The 16408-nt window shown below is 36.4% G+C and overlaps 1 protein-coding gene across 1 annotated transcript; it reads right to left on the bottom strand.

Annotated features, from left to right (window-relative positions):
* Positions 1-10205: 10205 nt before the first annotated feature.
* FANCF (FA complementation group F) lies at positions 10206-15769 on the bottom strand. Its single transcript, XM_031026694.2, has one exon. The coding sequence runs from the start codon at positions 15639-15641 to the stop codon at positions 14565-14567; it is 1077 nt and encodes a 358-aa protein (XP_030882554.1). The 5' UTR covers positions 15642-15769; the 3' UTR covers positions 10206-14564.
* Between the last annotated feature and the right edge of the window lie 639 nt (positions 15770-16408).

The raw sequence follows: 16408 nt of genomic DNA, 5'->3' as shown, positions 1-16408 counted from the left end.
AAGAACTAGAAGGTATTTTTCTGAAGTCATAGTCTTGCATATAAATAATTCAAGATTTCCCTTTTAATCTCCTCAATATTTCAGTGACAGAGGCAGCCAGTAAGTAATGTTTCCTGCACCTTTCTCACAGATGTGACATGGATGTGATTATTTTTCTGTTTCTTTAGGGCACGTCATGCTTGGAGTTCACTGTGGTACTAATTCCCAGGATTTCATTACTCTTTTACACTCATACATTTTACTGTGACTGAAAATCTAATTTTTTAACTTGGTTGATGTAAAGTAATTACTCTTCACCATCACTTGCTGCCAAAGAACCTGGATTAGTTGAGGCTTACTGATAATGGATGGCTTTATCATAAGAAAACAATAGATACTTGGTGCTCTCCCCCCTATGATTTAATATGAAGTTTTCCTATCAAGGCCTGAAAATTCCTTCTAGTTTTATGAGTTCTCTCTTTCCAAAAGACACCTCATTATGGTTATTCCATACCTTCTTTCTTCTTAATGTCCTACTTCCTTCCCTCCGTTCCTCACTTAGAGCAAGCGACTGTGTCATATTTTCTCTACTGAGATCAAAGCTACCTACTTGTGCTTTTATATGTAAGTTTTCTCATACGTTTTGCTTCCACACACTGTTGTCTACAGCTCTGTTCTTTCCCCTCCCTGATGTTGTAATCCTCTGGGAAAGAGAGCCTACCTCTGCTCCAAAAAAACTTTTCCATCCATTGTCTTTGAACTCTACCTGCTCTTGTCCTTGCCCTAATGTCTTAAATCTCTAACTCCTTCCTGGTTCCTCTTTATATCAGATAGGATTATATGGTCACAAACAACAGAGATTATCCCTGGCCAACCTATGAGAAACAAAATTTATTGGAAGCATATAAATTCCTCACAGACTTACAGGAATAGTTGGAAAAAAGAGTAAAGGGCCAGAAACCAGAGAAGCTCTAAGGATCCAGACGATGAGCTCAAGTCGGGCAGGACACCATGAATAAGGTGAATGGACTCCAACCACTTTTTTCATGTTTTGGTCTACGGGAGAGCAGAGCACCTTAACCAGAGTGCCACTGGGCTATATTCAAAGGGTCAGTATAGTTTTCTTTCTTTTTTTTTTTTTTAAAGATTTTATTTATTTATTTGAGACAGAGAATGAGAGAGAGAGAGCACAAGGGGGGGGGAGCGGGAGAGGGAGAAGCAGACTCCCCACTGAGCAGGGAGCCCGACACGGGACTTGATCCCGGGACTCCAGGATCATGACCTGAGCCGAAGGCAATCGCTTAACCAACTGAGCCACCCAGGCGCCCTCAGTATAGTTTTCCTAAAGCAAAAGCAGGGTGCTATTACTTGAGGAGGCACGGCATGCTGGAAGGCATAAACTACAAATATCCATCATACTTCCCTTTCAAACTTGCACAAAACCACTTTAAATACACATGTACACACAAATGCATACCCTAAAGTATTATATCATTGGCTTCTTACAATTATGATTCCATAATAATTTATACCATTAATTGAGCATTTACCATATGCAAACATTATTCTCAATATTTTCATAAGCTGTGTTATTTCTCTTTACAAGGATTCTGTTGGTAGGTGCTATTATGATCCTTATTTCTTTCAGATGAAGAAACCAATTCTGTTCCTCAATAGGATCCAAGCTGCATCTTTATGATTCCAAATATTGAGTTCTGAGCAAATACGCGGGAATATTTCTATTTGCAATGAATTTTTCAAGTCAGCCAGGGGTCTGTGGTCCGTTTTCTATGTTTTTCTTGCATTAATAACTTCCTTTAGCCTTCTAAAAACTGTCTTATTTTCTTTCAAGTCTTGAGAAACTACTTATTTTCAGTTTATCAAAATCTTCTTGTAGTCAAATGCAAGGCAATTTCAGTTTCTCTCAGCCTTCTGTTTCCAGATGACACCATGGACCATCCTCTTGTTAAAATGTCCTTCAGTTTTTGTGACATCATGTTCCTCTTGTCCTCCTCTCATCTTCTTATATGTCATCTCTGAAGATCGTTCTTCCTCCTTTTGCTCCATAACTGAGTGACTTTCTCAGTGTATAAGACATAAGTGTCAAAGACAAAAAGCCAAGGTCAAGGACAGAACTTTTATGCCAACTTTCTTGGAGACCAAATCAAGTCTTATGACCATCATTTCCCAATGCTATTTAATGTCAAATGCTGTATACCAATTTCTAACTCTTTAAATTCTAATTTTATATTTGCAGCTGTCTGCAGACCATTAGGCTTTCAAACTTATTTATAAAATGTATCTTAACTGGCCATCTTTTGGAACAGCTCTATTTCTGTATTAGCACCATAGACCACTAAATCCTGCCAACTATTTAAATTATTTTAGGATTTTTGTCTAGATCACTGAAATTGCCTATTAGATGATGGAATGATGATTGCTTAATTAATATTAGTCTTAGATTTTCCCCAGTCACTCTGATCTCCAGAACCCCATACATCTAAATAGCATACTCCACTCTGCTTGTTTCCTCGGATAATCCTCACCATGGAGCAGAGCTTAGAAGAGATTTTAGTGGTCATACACCCAGTATCTGCTATGCCTTTCTGAATCATCCACCCATGAGCCCATAAAACTCAATATCTTCAATCCCTGCTAAGGAAGGTGGTATTATGCAGCAGTCATAGATATATAACTTTGACTGAGTTATTTAATTTTCTATTCCTCAGTTTCCTTATCTGTAAAATGAGGAAGATAACGAGATCACCTTACGTGGTGCTGTGAAGAAATAAATGACTAATCAAATAAATGAACAAGTAATCCCAAACAGTGATTAAGTGCTATAACAAATATAAAACAGACTTATGTAATAGAGTTAATCAAGTGTGTAGAGGGTGGGTGGTGGAGGGAGGGCTACTTCATACAATCAGTGGACCCAACCAACAACCACCCAGCTCATATTCCTCCATCTGGCACAAAACGATTCCATGAAATATTTTGTTGAATATCTTGCCCAAATCATGATAAGTTTTATCTATGGCATTTCCAAGAATATTAGCATAGTAAACTTCACTTAAATGAAAAAAATTTTGTTTTCATGACTTGTTCTTAGTGAATCTTTGTTGGTTGCCACCAGTTACTTTCTGCTTTTACCAGTGCTCATCAAATCATCTGCTCGGTGATTGGTTATGAATTTTAAAGTAAAAAGCACACGCAAACAATGAATCACGGAACACTACATCAAAAACTAATGATGTAATGTATGGTGATTAACATAACATAATAATAAAAGAAGGAAATAGAAAAGAAAAAAAAAGCATAATACTTGTTTCTATGTTTTCTTACCTATGCTCAGATTATATAGAAAACCCTGGAAAACTACATCTTTAAGTTTGATCTATCTTGCTATTGTGACTCTGTTAAAGAAAAAATTATTCTGATACTTGTTAAAATGGTAAGGAATACTTTACTCAATACCATCGCAATAGGGGAGATATCAGGCTCAAAGACGGCCTGGTATCTATAGCCAACTAGTAGGGTGAGGGGGCAGTAGGTGGAAAATTACTAAAAGGAGACATCAAACACAGGGAGATTCTTGCTAAACTGGCCTTACAGGATTCTTGCTAAAGACAGGCCAAGGACCTAGACATTTAAAGTGGAAGATGAAGAACTTTACCAGATATCAAGGGTGATCAAATATCAAGGGTGGAATGCCTTTGCGGGATTATTTGCTAAGACTCAGCTGAGCAGGCCAAAGACAGAACTGGACAGGGGTCAAGTGTCAGGATTGGTTGAAAAGAGGGTTCAGGGGTGCTCAACTAAAGTTTAGTTGAGGAGAGAGTGTTTGTCAACTTGAAGTCACCCATTTTAGTTGTTAATTTCTCTATGACATAATATGGGTTGGAAATTAAAAACAAAATGAGGGACGCCTGGGTGGCTCAGTTGATTAAGCGTCTGCCTTTGGCTCAGGTCATAATCCCAGAGTCCTGGGCAGGAGCCCCACATCAGCCTCCTTGCTCAGCGGGGAGCCTACTTCTCTGTCTGCCTGCAGCTCCACCTGCTTATGCTCCTTCACGCGTGCACAAGTTCTCTCTTTCTCTGGCAAATAAATAAATAAAATCTTTTAAAGAAATGAATCCCATTGAATGATAGCTAGCTATGAACTGAATGAATTGCACTATTGTCAGTGACTAAAGAAAAAAAAAATCCCTTCTTAGCGATTTCTGGACTTAAAGCTTAGCAACATCCATTCTTTGGAATAGGCTGAAGAAATCGCTGTGGGGACAAACAATTAATATCCTGTCTTCAAAATGTTATGAGTAGGGGCGCCTGGGTGGCTCAGATGGTTGGGTGTCTGCCTTCGGCTCAGGTCACGATCCCAGGGTCCTGGGATCCAGTCCCGCACCGGGCTCCCTGCTCCTTGGGGAGCCTGCTTCTCCCTCTGCCTCTCTCTCTCTCTCTGTCTCTCATAAATAAATAAATAAAAAATAAAAAAAAGTTATGAGTACCCATTTTTTTGAAAGTTATTCCGTAACTGTGTTTTGGTTTAAATTATTCACCATGCATAATTGTATCTTCAAGGAGCCATTGTAAAGCAAATATTGTTTACTCACACCATAAATTTCAGAATAGAATAAAGCATAATAAATTTCAATTTATTCAATTAATGAAAAATAGGATATTTGAGTAATTATTATACTCTCTCTTTTCTTTATTTCCTCTAATCTTAACACTGTGTATCTTTATGTATTTATACATAATTAGGATATCAAAAAAGGTAGAGATATACTTGATAACTCATAAACATTGTTAACCAATGTGTTCTCTTTTAAGACATGCCAATAGTTTGCAACTTCCAGTTGCAGAATAATCATTTCTACCTCTCTATCAATCTTCTCTGACTCAAAAGAAAGTTTGAAAGGAACTGGTTTGGTACCTATATCTCAAAGTTACAGACAAATCATTTTCAATTAACAGATCTAATTATAAGCAAAGTCTGTCATCCCTCTTAACTTTTTAAAAAGAAAAACAACTTCTAGCAAAATAAATTAATTAGTAATAAATTAATGAATAAGTTTGGTTATTAATTATATATTATGTATAATTGTTTATAGCAACATACACACACATTTTGTTTTGTCATTTAGCCAATTGTCTCTTTTCTCTGACTTCTCTCATCTTTGTGCCTTCTGTTGTTATGTTATATATTAGTAGTCCAGGGAAAAAATATACTGGATTGCTGCACAACTGCTCTCAAAGAAGACATAAATCAGTTGAATAGGGTCTACAGATCCATTTAAAATTCTTCAAATCAATGCCTCACTGATGAGTATAAAATTAATGTGTCTAGTCACCTTGGCAATGGTTACCAAATCAATTAGATGGTGGCTATATTGATATATTTCCTAAATTGCATTCATAAAGATTATTCTTAAGAAAAATATTTGGCACTTTTATTGTCTATAAAAAATTTTATATGCTTACTACTTTAATTCAACAAAAGCACAAATAAAGAAGTAAAAATCTTTCCTATCCTACAATTTAGCAATAACAATCATTAAATTCAGCCAGATACTTTTCTATGTGTAGATCTATGTCTATATCCATGTGGATACCTCTATCCATATCCACAGCTGTATAGATGTTTAGATAGGGAGTCAGGTAAGTAGATAGTAAACAAGCAAGCAGATAAATAGTAGACAGTATCTACTATGTACAAGTAGGTAGGTATAGGTAAGCAGTAAATATTGATTAAGTGATTTTTTATTGAATTATAATTGACATATAATATAACATTACAAAAATTGAATTCAACAGAAAAAGTTAATGGACCCTATGCTGAAAGCCCCTGATCTTAACATTGCAAATAATGTCTTCTACTAGGGCACCTAACTTTCAAGGAGCTACATTTTTCTTTCTCTTAGTTGGAAAAAATAAATTTATCTCATCAAAATATATTCTTGAAAAGTGAGAAAATACAATCAGTAGGTACTACCACTAAAATGACACAAGTGTTGGAATTATCTGACAAGGATTTTAAAGCAACAATCATATAAATGATTCAATAAGCAATTACAAGCACTTAAAACAAATGGAAAAAAAAAAGAGGGGTCTCAGTCAAGAAATAAGATATAAAGAAGAAGCATGTGAAAATCTTAGAACTAAAAAATACAGCAGAAATAGAAATTCAATGGAAGGACCCAACAACAGCATGGAGGGGACAGAGGAAAGAATTAGCGAACTCAAAGATAGAATTATAGGTATTACCCAGCATGAACAAAAGAGAAAAAACAGACTGCAGGGAAAAAAATTATGAACAGAACTCAGTGACTTGTTAAAGTAAAACAAAATATTTACCATTATGTCATTGGATTCAAGGAAAGGGAGGAGAAAGTGTGGGACTGAAAAATATTGGCTGAAATTTTTCCAAATTTGGCAAAAGACATAAGCCTATAGATTCAAACATGGATGGAACTCAAGGGTATTATGCTAAGTGAAATAAGTCAGACCAAGAAAGACAAATATCATATGATTTCACTCAAATGTGGAATCTAAAAAACAAAACAAATGAATGAACAAAAAACAGAATCAGATTTATAAATACAGAGAACACACTGATGGTTGCCAGAGGGAAGCGGTTGGGGATGGGCAAAATAGGTGAAGGGGAGATTGGGAGATAGAGGCTTTCAGTTATGGAATGTACAAGTCATGAGAATAAAAGGCACAGTATAGGGAATATAGTTAATGATATTGTAATAGCATTGTATGGTGACAGACGGTAGCTACACTTGTGGTGAGTATAGCATAATATATAGAGAGCTGAGCAAATTCCAAATAGGGTAAAGCCAAAGAAATCCATAAAGATACACCATAATCAAACTCCCAACAACTATAGACAAAGAAAAAGATCTTAAAGCAGAAAGAGAGAAATGAGATTTTATCTATAGGGGTAAAACTATTTAAATGACAGATTTGTCATCATAAACCACACAAGCCAAAAGGAAAGGGCACATTTTCAAATGCCAAAAGAAAAGCCATGTCAAATTCTATATCTGATCCAAATTATCTTTCAGGAATTAAGAGGAAATCAAGACATTCTCAGATGAAGAAAAATGAAGAGAATGTATCGCCAATAGATCTACCTTAAAAGCAAAAGATGTTCTTGAATATTCATGCACTTGTTTTGCCGAAGGAAGATGTAATTACTCTTATCCAAATTACATAAATGCAAAGTTGGAAGCTTAGAGCAATGAAAGAATTTATCCGAAGTTATCCAGAGATAGTGTTTTATGATAAAAAATCAGTCATAAAGGAAAAACCATTTAACGAGGTTTTTATTTCCCCCTTTTTGTGTCCTTAGTTACACTTTAGTTCCCTCACCATAAAAAAGTCATTGTTTTCTTTCATCTTTTAAAACCCTTAAATGGAATTATAAATGCCTTTTTAATTGTAATATGAAGTGTAATATTCCATTCATAGAACTAGACTATAAAAAGGGTATAATACCTTTAACAAATTACAGAGACCATATTCTTCAAATATCCTGCCTTCGCTAACGTCTATAATGACAAACAGTGAAATCATTTTGAATCTACTGGGGCCAATTTACTGGTGCAGCGCACAAGGTCCAGTGCTTCCAGCTATAATTAGAAAATGGCGCCGGCTCTCTATTAGTTTCGGGTCCTATGCCTGCTGACTAGTGAACTAGATCGTGTATCTTTTGTAAATTGCTCTTGTTAGTCACTTGTAATTTATTTTATGTTTCCAACAACAATTTCAAACCAGCAATGTCAGGAACACATGTTTTTGCAATTATTGGAAAAACAGACCAGAGAATGTGCGCCTCCAACCTCGTCCCCACTATTGGCTATCAGTATTTATGCAGACTACTGATTATTTTTGAAAGTCATCAGAGATCGTGAACATAATTTTTTTAAATACAAGATAGAAAATATACTTCCTTTTTGGCCCAGAATATTTATTGCAGAACTATCTTAACATCCGTTGTGGATTCAAATTCAGTTAACATTTTTAAGGTACATAATGTATCTAAGATTAGCAAACACCTTTTTACCCATTCTTGTCCATGGCTGCATCTATATTCACTGAACGCTAATAGTGTGCTGTTTTCTTATTCCATTTTGGCATATTGTCAATGCTCATAAATGTATGCATAGTCTCAAACAGAATATCTTACAAAATAAGTATTGATAATATGTCAGATGCTTGGTATAATAATGAATATTTCAACAGTTATCCCACAGAGCTTTGAACAATTATGGAAGGTAAAATACCCAATATTGATTTACACATATATCCATACTTTACATATTGCTTTCCAGATGTATTTTCTTTTGAGAAATAAAAAATTTGGTTCATAACATATACATTATAAGCTAAATTGGTTCATAATCAGTTTTAGTGCATCAAATCACAGACTGACATATAAGGAGGTGATCAAATGTTATTTGAATAAATAAATGAGTAAAAATTTGCAACGCAAATATGAACTGAAGGATATATAGTGAGGAGGCTTTGCTTTGCTTGTACCGATAAATATATTTGCCTTTAGGATAAATTTATTTTAAATATTGATATGTAAAACCCAAATTTCAGTACAAATTTCAGATATGTCCCTAACAATGAGGTTATAATAGACCTCATTCAGAACTTGATAATCCTATCCGTAGTACTTGTATAAATGTAAAATACACAGATTATTCACTTTTTATATCCCTATGCTTATACTTCTGAATTACTGTATATAAAATTTTCTAAGATTAAAGTCCTGATCATCAATGAGATAAAAAGATAAAACCACAATGAGATTTTAAAACACTGTAAGCTCTTTTGAACTCAAACCTTTACCCCAATATTAAGAGTAATGAAGCTTCAAGAAACAGTTGTATACACATTAATTATTGTAATTATTCGAGCTGCTTTCCCTTAGGGCCACCAGATTTCTAAGCCGAAAGAGCATTCTTAGCCGACTATGACAATTAGCACCTGATAAATGATGCTACTGCCACACTTCTAAGATAGTGATTGATCATTTCCAATTAATTCCTGAGAGAAATCAATGCTTCCTTCCTAGAGCATTTACATTAACTAATTTATGTTAATATAAATATCCTATATCCACAATTATCTAGGGAAGGTGGGCCATTCTATTTATAACTGGCTTCTACTTAGAGCATCAGTATACTGTTTCAGAGCTCCATATATGTCTAAGAGTTATAAAAACCAAGGAAATTGAGCAATTTAACCACAGCAACTAAATCTTGACATCGATGAAGGTTGACCCATGTCAAATGCAACAAAGAAGCTTCAGAAGATTTTTCAGATTGTTGGGTTACAGCTTGAAAATGCTACCACATATTGAGGTCACCACTTTTTGTTTGGATTTGTCCTCCTTGTAGCCACTAGGAAAATTATTTATGTTTCTTAAAGATATGACCCAAAGGGTAACACTCTAAAGAAATGTTTACTCCACTCCTATTCCTATTTTATTATTTACTCCATTCCCATGCATTCATAAATAGTTATCAACTATTTAATATGCCAGTATGTCTAATGTTGCAGAGAGGACAAATAACTTGATACCAGAAAATTATCCTTTGAACTTGGTGTCAAGTATTGAGGGCAGAAGTTAAGTTGGTATAGGTTAAAGGAAAAATGAAGACTTCTACTTCTGGCAAAGCCGTAATTGCATGTTCAGTAGGGCTCAACTGCTACAAACATTTAGATTCTCAACAAAACATATTTTAAGTCTTCGTTGGAATTTTAGGAAATAAAGGAAATTTCCAAGTCACCTCTCGAACCGTGCCCCACCAACCCCCTGCCAAACATATTATCTCCAAAGGCAGAGATACGAGTAGCATGCAAACCTGCAGCTTCATCTTTGAGCGTACAGCATTTGTTCCAGTTGCCCTCAGTCATATGATTAAAAGTAGCTCACTAGCACCATACTGCCATTCCAGTTCACTGGAAGGGAGAAACAGGGCATAAGGACAAATAATTTCATATTCCTAGAGTGTGAATCCTAAGTTTGGCATATCAATTCTGCTTATACACAGCTGGTCAAAATAGTGTGAGGGCCATACCTAACTGCAAGAGAAACTGGAAATTTACTCTCTAATTGGGTAGCCATTTCTAGCTGAAATGTGGGGGTGAGATATTATGTGTCAAAAAAGATATATGTCAAAACATGAGACTTGCAGTGAAAGCAGAATCCAGAGACAATTTAATAATACAAAAAGAAAAGTTACAAATAAGCTAAATGTCCTTGTTTAAGAAGAACAGAATAAAACAAAGAAAATAGATGAAATAATAGCATAAACATTTGAAAAGGAAAAAATGTATGATAAACTATTAGTTTACTGGTAAACATTACGTAACATTTAACATCTGAAGAGACTAATCAAAAAAAAAGCAAAGACAGGCTAAGTAAAAAAAAAAAAAGAACAAAAATGAAACAGAACTATAGATACACTAATGACAAAAAAGCTAAGAAGATATTAGTGATAAAAAAATAAGAAACCACTTTGTTCCAATAGATTTGTAAAGTTAGATGAAATAAATTTTTAGATAAATGTAACTTACTAAAACTGACTTAAGAAGAAATAGACGTGGGAACAGCTCTTATAACCACTAACAAAATTTAAATTTTAGTTAAGTAATTAAAAAAAAAATCAAGCTCAGATTGTATTAGAGAATAATTCTACAAAACTCTCAAGGAACTGATCATTCCAATTTTATATAACCCTTCCATACAATAAGAAAAATAGAAACAGTCCATAATTCAAATGGTATGGACAATATATCTTAATTTCAAACAAAAGTAAGAATAAAATATTACAGGCCAACTTCACTTATGAACTGAGAATCAAAAATCTAAACAAAATATGCATGGAATTAACAGAGTATTAAAAAGTTAATACATTTGACTAAGTTGAATATCCCAGAAATGAAATGACAAATTATCATTAGAAAAGTTAGCATAATAAAGGTGGAAATAGACCTCAACATTTTCATCTCATTAAATGTAGGAAAAGCATTTAACTAATATTTATTTAGGACAGTCTCTAATCAGTGCAGATTTTCTTTATTTTAAAGGACTAAATATGAGAATGTTTGATAACTTTATAAAATCTAGAAATGGCATGTACATTTATTATAGCTATAGAAATAGTGGACATATGACCAAAAGATGGAAAGGAATACATAGACATTAAAATAGTGCTGAGGTGACAGGATATTCCTTTAATATTGTTATTTATACAACAAAAATGTGTTTACTGTATTAAACTCTCAACCCCATTTTATTTAATTATTTTTTAAAGATTTTATTTATTTGACAGAGAGAGAGAGACAGAGAGAGAGGAAACACAGAGAGCCCAATGTGGGGTAGATCCCAGGACTCTGGGATCATGACCTGAGCCAAAGGCAGACGCTTAATGACTGAGCCACCCAGGCGCCCTTCTCAATTTCATTTTAACCTCATTTTCTTTTTAAATTTATTTTAATGGTCAAATCTAAATAATAAGTTTCATTCTTAGTTCTCATTTTATTTTTATGTATAGTTGCTCTTCATAAATACTAATGGATTAAATTTACATAATTTACAAACATGTATTTATATTTATCAACCTAAAGAAGAGAAAATAAGTGAATATGCCTGTTTATAGCTTCTGAAATCATTTTCATATGCATTATCATTTTATCTTTTAATTATGCTAAGAAGTAGAAAAGGTGGCATTTTTCCATTTAACAGATGAATAAACTCTCATTGAGAGAGTGAAATAACTTGGTAAAAGTTATAGCAGGGGGTAATAACCCAAACTTAATAGAATATTGAAAAAATATAGGGAATAAACTGAGGGTTGCTGCAGGGGAGGTCAGTGGGGAGGATGGGGTAACTGGGTAATGGGCATTAAGGAGAGCGCTTGACGGAATAGCACTGGATGTTATATGCAACTGATGAATCACTAAATTCTACCCCTGAAACTAATAATATACTAGATGTTAACTAAATTGAATTTAAATAAAATATATGTGCCAGACCCTGTGTTAGTTGGGAGTTTACAATGATGATACAGATCCTTTTAACTAAATATTGGTTTTCAAATCACCAATCACCTAGAAAGTTTGTGGAGCAATTTAAGTTAGAAAATATCCAGATCTACATTGGCTTTACCACCATACAATGTTGGACAAATGTTGAGATTCAATTCCTGAGTCTCAATTAATAAAATTGGAAGCTCACAGCACATTGCCCTGTCTTACAGAGTTTCTGCTAGATGATTTAATTGTAAAACTTTGTAAACTATATAACATCATACATATGACACCAAAAATGTGCCAAATTTATTCGCCAAAAGCCAAATCTTAGGCATTTTCCATTAGAATCAGAATAAGTAGCCAGCACATAGACAACAGCATTTAGATTTGAAATAGTCTAATACACTCAATAAATATACAACCAGCCCGAAAAGTGCTAAGAGAACACTGAGATGTATGTCCTCAAATAATACTAACAGCAATACAACAGACATGAAGTCATTTTATTTGCCAACTCATGAGAAGCTTGAAATTATTGTTTCTCATTCCTTCCTCTCACTTTTTCTTATAGATTCCTAGAGAAATAAGATTGCTATAATCAATAGCATATTTTCAAATATTTAATTCTGTTTAAAATAAGATAAAGAATACAGATTAAGGTTCTAATCCTGGTTTCATTTATGCAAACATCTGGAGTACCTACCACATGCCAGGCACTGTGCTAGGCTCTGGGGGGAAAAGAAAACAAAACAGATAGGGCTTCTGTTCCCGTGTTACTTATTTTCTGTGTGCCCTTGGGCATTCTTCTTGATCTCTTTCAGCCTATACCCTGATTTATAAGAATACAGTCTTGGTATGAAGATTAGACAAGATTATCTATGTAATGAACATAACATAGAGCCTAAAATAAGATATGCTTAGGTATAAATATGGATTTTAAAATTTTCTTAAATCTATATCAATTTTTATCATTTTAAATAAGAGTATGCAATATAGCTGCAGAAATAGGGAAATTACAAACTGTCATTCTCTAAAGCTAAACCTTAGAGTTATGGGATTTAGGGTTGAGTCAACATTAGGACTTGCCCCTATAGAACTTCACTAGGTTGTTTCCTGAAACAGTTCATGTAACTGACAGAAGGAATTGCCTTTCTTCTTGCATTAATGGCAAACAATCTAAAAGATGGTCTACATGGATTAGAGGTAGAAAAAGGAATCAGACCACAGGAAAATAGAACCTACTACTGTTAACCTAGGATTATCTAAAAAAAAGTGTACATGCTAGTGGAACAGTAGCTTACTCCACGTTCTATTATAGAGTTAAAAATTCCACAAGATTATACAACTCCTCATTCTAACTACGTTTCTGGAAATTAGGAATTAACTTTCTGAACATCCCTACGTTTTCAAAAAAATCTTGCTACCAACTAACTTGGATAGGGACAAAAACATCTTTATAAATGCAAAGTTATATCCCCCTAATAAAAGTTAATAAAACACTCTTAAGTTTGGAGATTGGGAATCACTCTACCAGTTGTGGAGCATCTGGGTAAACTCACAAAATTAGGTTCCTACACACACGAGACAAATATTCTAAACTGTTCCTATAGGGCAGCCATTAAGGAAAAAATGAGGAAATTTAACTATTTTAAACACTTCATTTAACACATGAGGCAACTGTAGCACCAAGATTGTGATTTATTAATCTAGTCAATGGCTGAAGCACTAAAACCTGGGTCTTCTAATTCATATTTGGTTTGATTGTTTTACCATCAAATGCTAAATCCAAGGGCATATATTTGTATTTACTATACCTTAAGCAATTTTTTTTTTTCTCATCCTTAAGTCAGTGCTTTAAAGTATTGTTTGGTAAAAAACAAAAAACAAAACAAAAGAAACCTGTTTGGTCTCTGAATTTCAGAGAGCAGTGATTTGCAGAAATAAGAAACTCATTGAACAACACAATTTTAATACATGTTGAGGCTGGCTAATTGGTTAGGATACTAGGTTAAAAAGGCCAAAGTCCAGGGTTTAAACTCCAAATAGGCCAGTAAGCTTTTCAAACGAACATTTTTTGACAACACATGTTGTTGGTTAAAGGAAACTCTTCACTACTGAGCGGTGAGTAAGGGGGAGGGGGGCTACAAAAGTAAGCCATATTTATAGAAAAAAAGGTGGTTCTGTCACTTTTAAAAGTACACATCTTTTCAGCATTCTTAGGAAGGAGCCTTCTAATAAGCAAACTATTGTTAATCTCTTGGCTTTAAGTAGGATCCTTCCAATGTCACTCCTCTATCCACAAAATCCATGACAGTACAAGCCAGTTCCTTTACAAATTATAAATTATAATCCTATTATAAATTAGCACCTAAAATAATATTTTGGACACTTGAACGTATAGATCTGGAGCAAGCACTGGAATTTTAATTTTGTAAACTATACATACAAATAATAACAGAACACTGCCCATAGTGAACTGGGGCCTGGGCTGAGATCTAAAACCTTTTTTTCCCCCAACTGCACTATCATGACCCACTCCCAAGAGCTAACAACAGGTCTGTCCAGATGCTGAGACCAGGGACTTGGAAATCTCCATCTTGCGCCTTACAGGACTCCAGGGCAGTTAGAACTTCATCTTTGAGAGGTGGAGGGGCCTGACAGAGGCTTTGAAACCTGCCGTACAACTCCTCCCAGGACACGTGTTGGGACTCAGCTCCAACCCAAGTGCCTTTCTCAAGGTCGTAGCGCAGATGTCGACCCCAGTCTGTAAGCAGACCCAGGTAGGCCCGGGAGAGCTCTGGATGGCGGCCTGCCACCGAAGTTAAAAGCCCGACTGGGAGGTTGTGGCAAAAGGCAGCCATGACATCTGACTTCGCCAAAAGCCAACGGATCAGCTCCTGACCCCCCTCTCCGGGCGTTTTGGGGGTGCCCAGCTCCAACTCTTCTCCTTGGGGTCGGGGAGACGACGGGGGAAGCAACAGCGCGACCGCTATCACCTTCAGAAAGTTGTTCTGAGGCAAGCGGTCCCACAGAGTGCTGAGAAACCTGCTGGGGCCCTCGGCTTCGGCCTTCGGCACCTCCCGCAGACGCTCCAGCAGCAGCTCCGCCTGGGTCTTCAGCACTGCGTCCTCAAGCACCGAGTTCTCTCCGTAGCCGATGAAACGCAGCATGTGGACGGCGGAGCCGCGGCGGGCGAGGCGAACCAGGCTGCCTTGAAGCGTCTCCTCGTCGGCGTCCGGGACGCCAGGGCCCGGAAAGAGCTGCTGCAGCAGGTAGTGATAGGCGGCATCCCCGAGGGCCCGGTTCTCCAGCAGGCGCAGAGACAGCAGGCGGTCACAGCGCCCCAGCGCCTGGAAGTTCGTCAACCCGGGGACTGGAGCGGACCCAGGGGCGCCGTCCTGTCTCCCCCGCTTTTGCAGTCGCCGTTCCAGAGCCGTGCGAATGCGGACATGGCGGCCAAAGCGACTGTGGACGTGGCGCAGGTAGCGAGCCCACTGCAAGGCCCGGCGCACGGTTGCGGGGTCCCAGGTGCTGACGTGGGTCGTGCGGGAGACGGCCAGAAGCTCGGAGAAGCGCTCCAGGTGTTGCAGGAGCGATTCCATGGGGGCGTGCTTACTTCCGCGTTCACCTTGGAGACGCCGACTCTCTGCGTGCCGATTGGAGCGTCCGTGTAAGGATACGCCTCTCTACAACGCTATTGGATAAAGTCCTTATCAATCTGACATCGGCTTTAATCCGGGTATTTTGACCCCGGGAAATTTAAACTGGAGAAAAGGTCCGGCGGTTTTACTTTCGCCGCCAATATTAAGGAGGCCCTTAGGGCTGGAGGAGAATAAATGTGGGGCGTCCTAGAGAAAGTTCCCGGAGTCACGTGTGAGATGCTGTTAGTCACGAAAGTCTCCGTGCTTCCTTTCACTTTGGAAATAATCCCTAGTAGAAATTTCCTGAGCTTTGCCTGAGAGTCTGTGCTGAGGTTTATCATAATTGGGTAATGCCAGACATGGTGTTAATATTAAATGAAGGCTTTAATTAACTCAGTTTAATAGAAAATGTACTGGCCTCCAATTAATTAATGCCAGGCACTCTTAAATTCCGGCCTTCATGTTGTTCTTTCATTTTTAAGAACTGAAGCCCAGATTAATTGGAACAAACAAAACTTATTAATACTTCACTAAAAATTTTAAAGGAACTTAAATTTTCATTTCAAAATTGCACTATTTATTTTTGTTTTCATTTTTTCCATAGCAAAATAGCTCAGTTGAATTTTGTTTCACACAAACAACTAATTGAGCAAAAGTGACAGTTAAGAGCAGATACCAAAAGCAAATACTTGACTAAGATTGTGGGAAGAGAGAGGGGAGAGAAAAAA

This window comes from Leptonychotes weddellii, chromosome 11, assembly GCF_054177405.1.
Source record: "Leptonychotes weddellii isolate Sample4059 chromosome 11, ASM5417740v2, whole genome shotgun sequence".
NCBI classification, from domain to species: Eukaryota; Metazoa; Chordata; class Mammalia; order Carnivora; family Phocidae; genus Leptonychotes; species Leptonychotes weddellii.
This window is presented reverse-complemented; position numbering and strand designations above follow the sequence as displayed.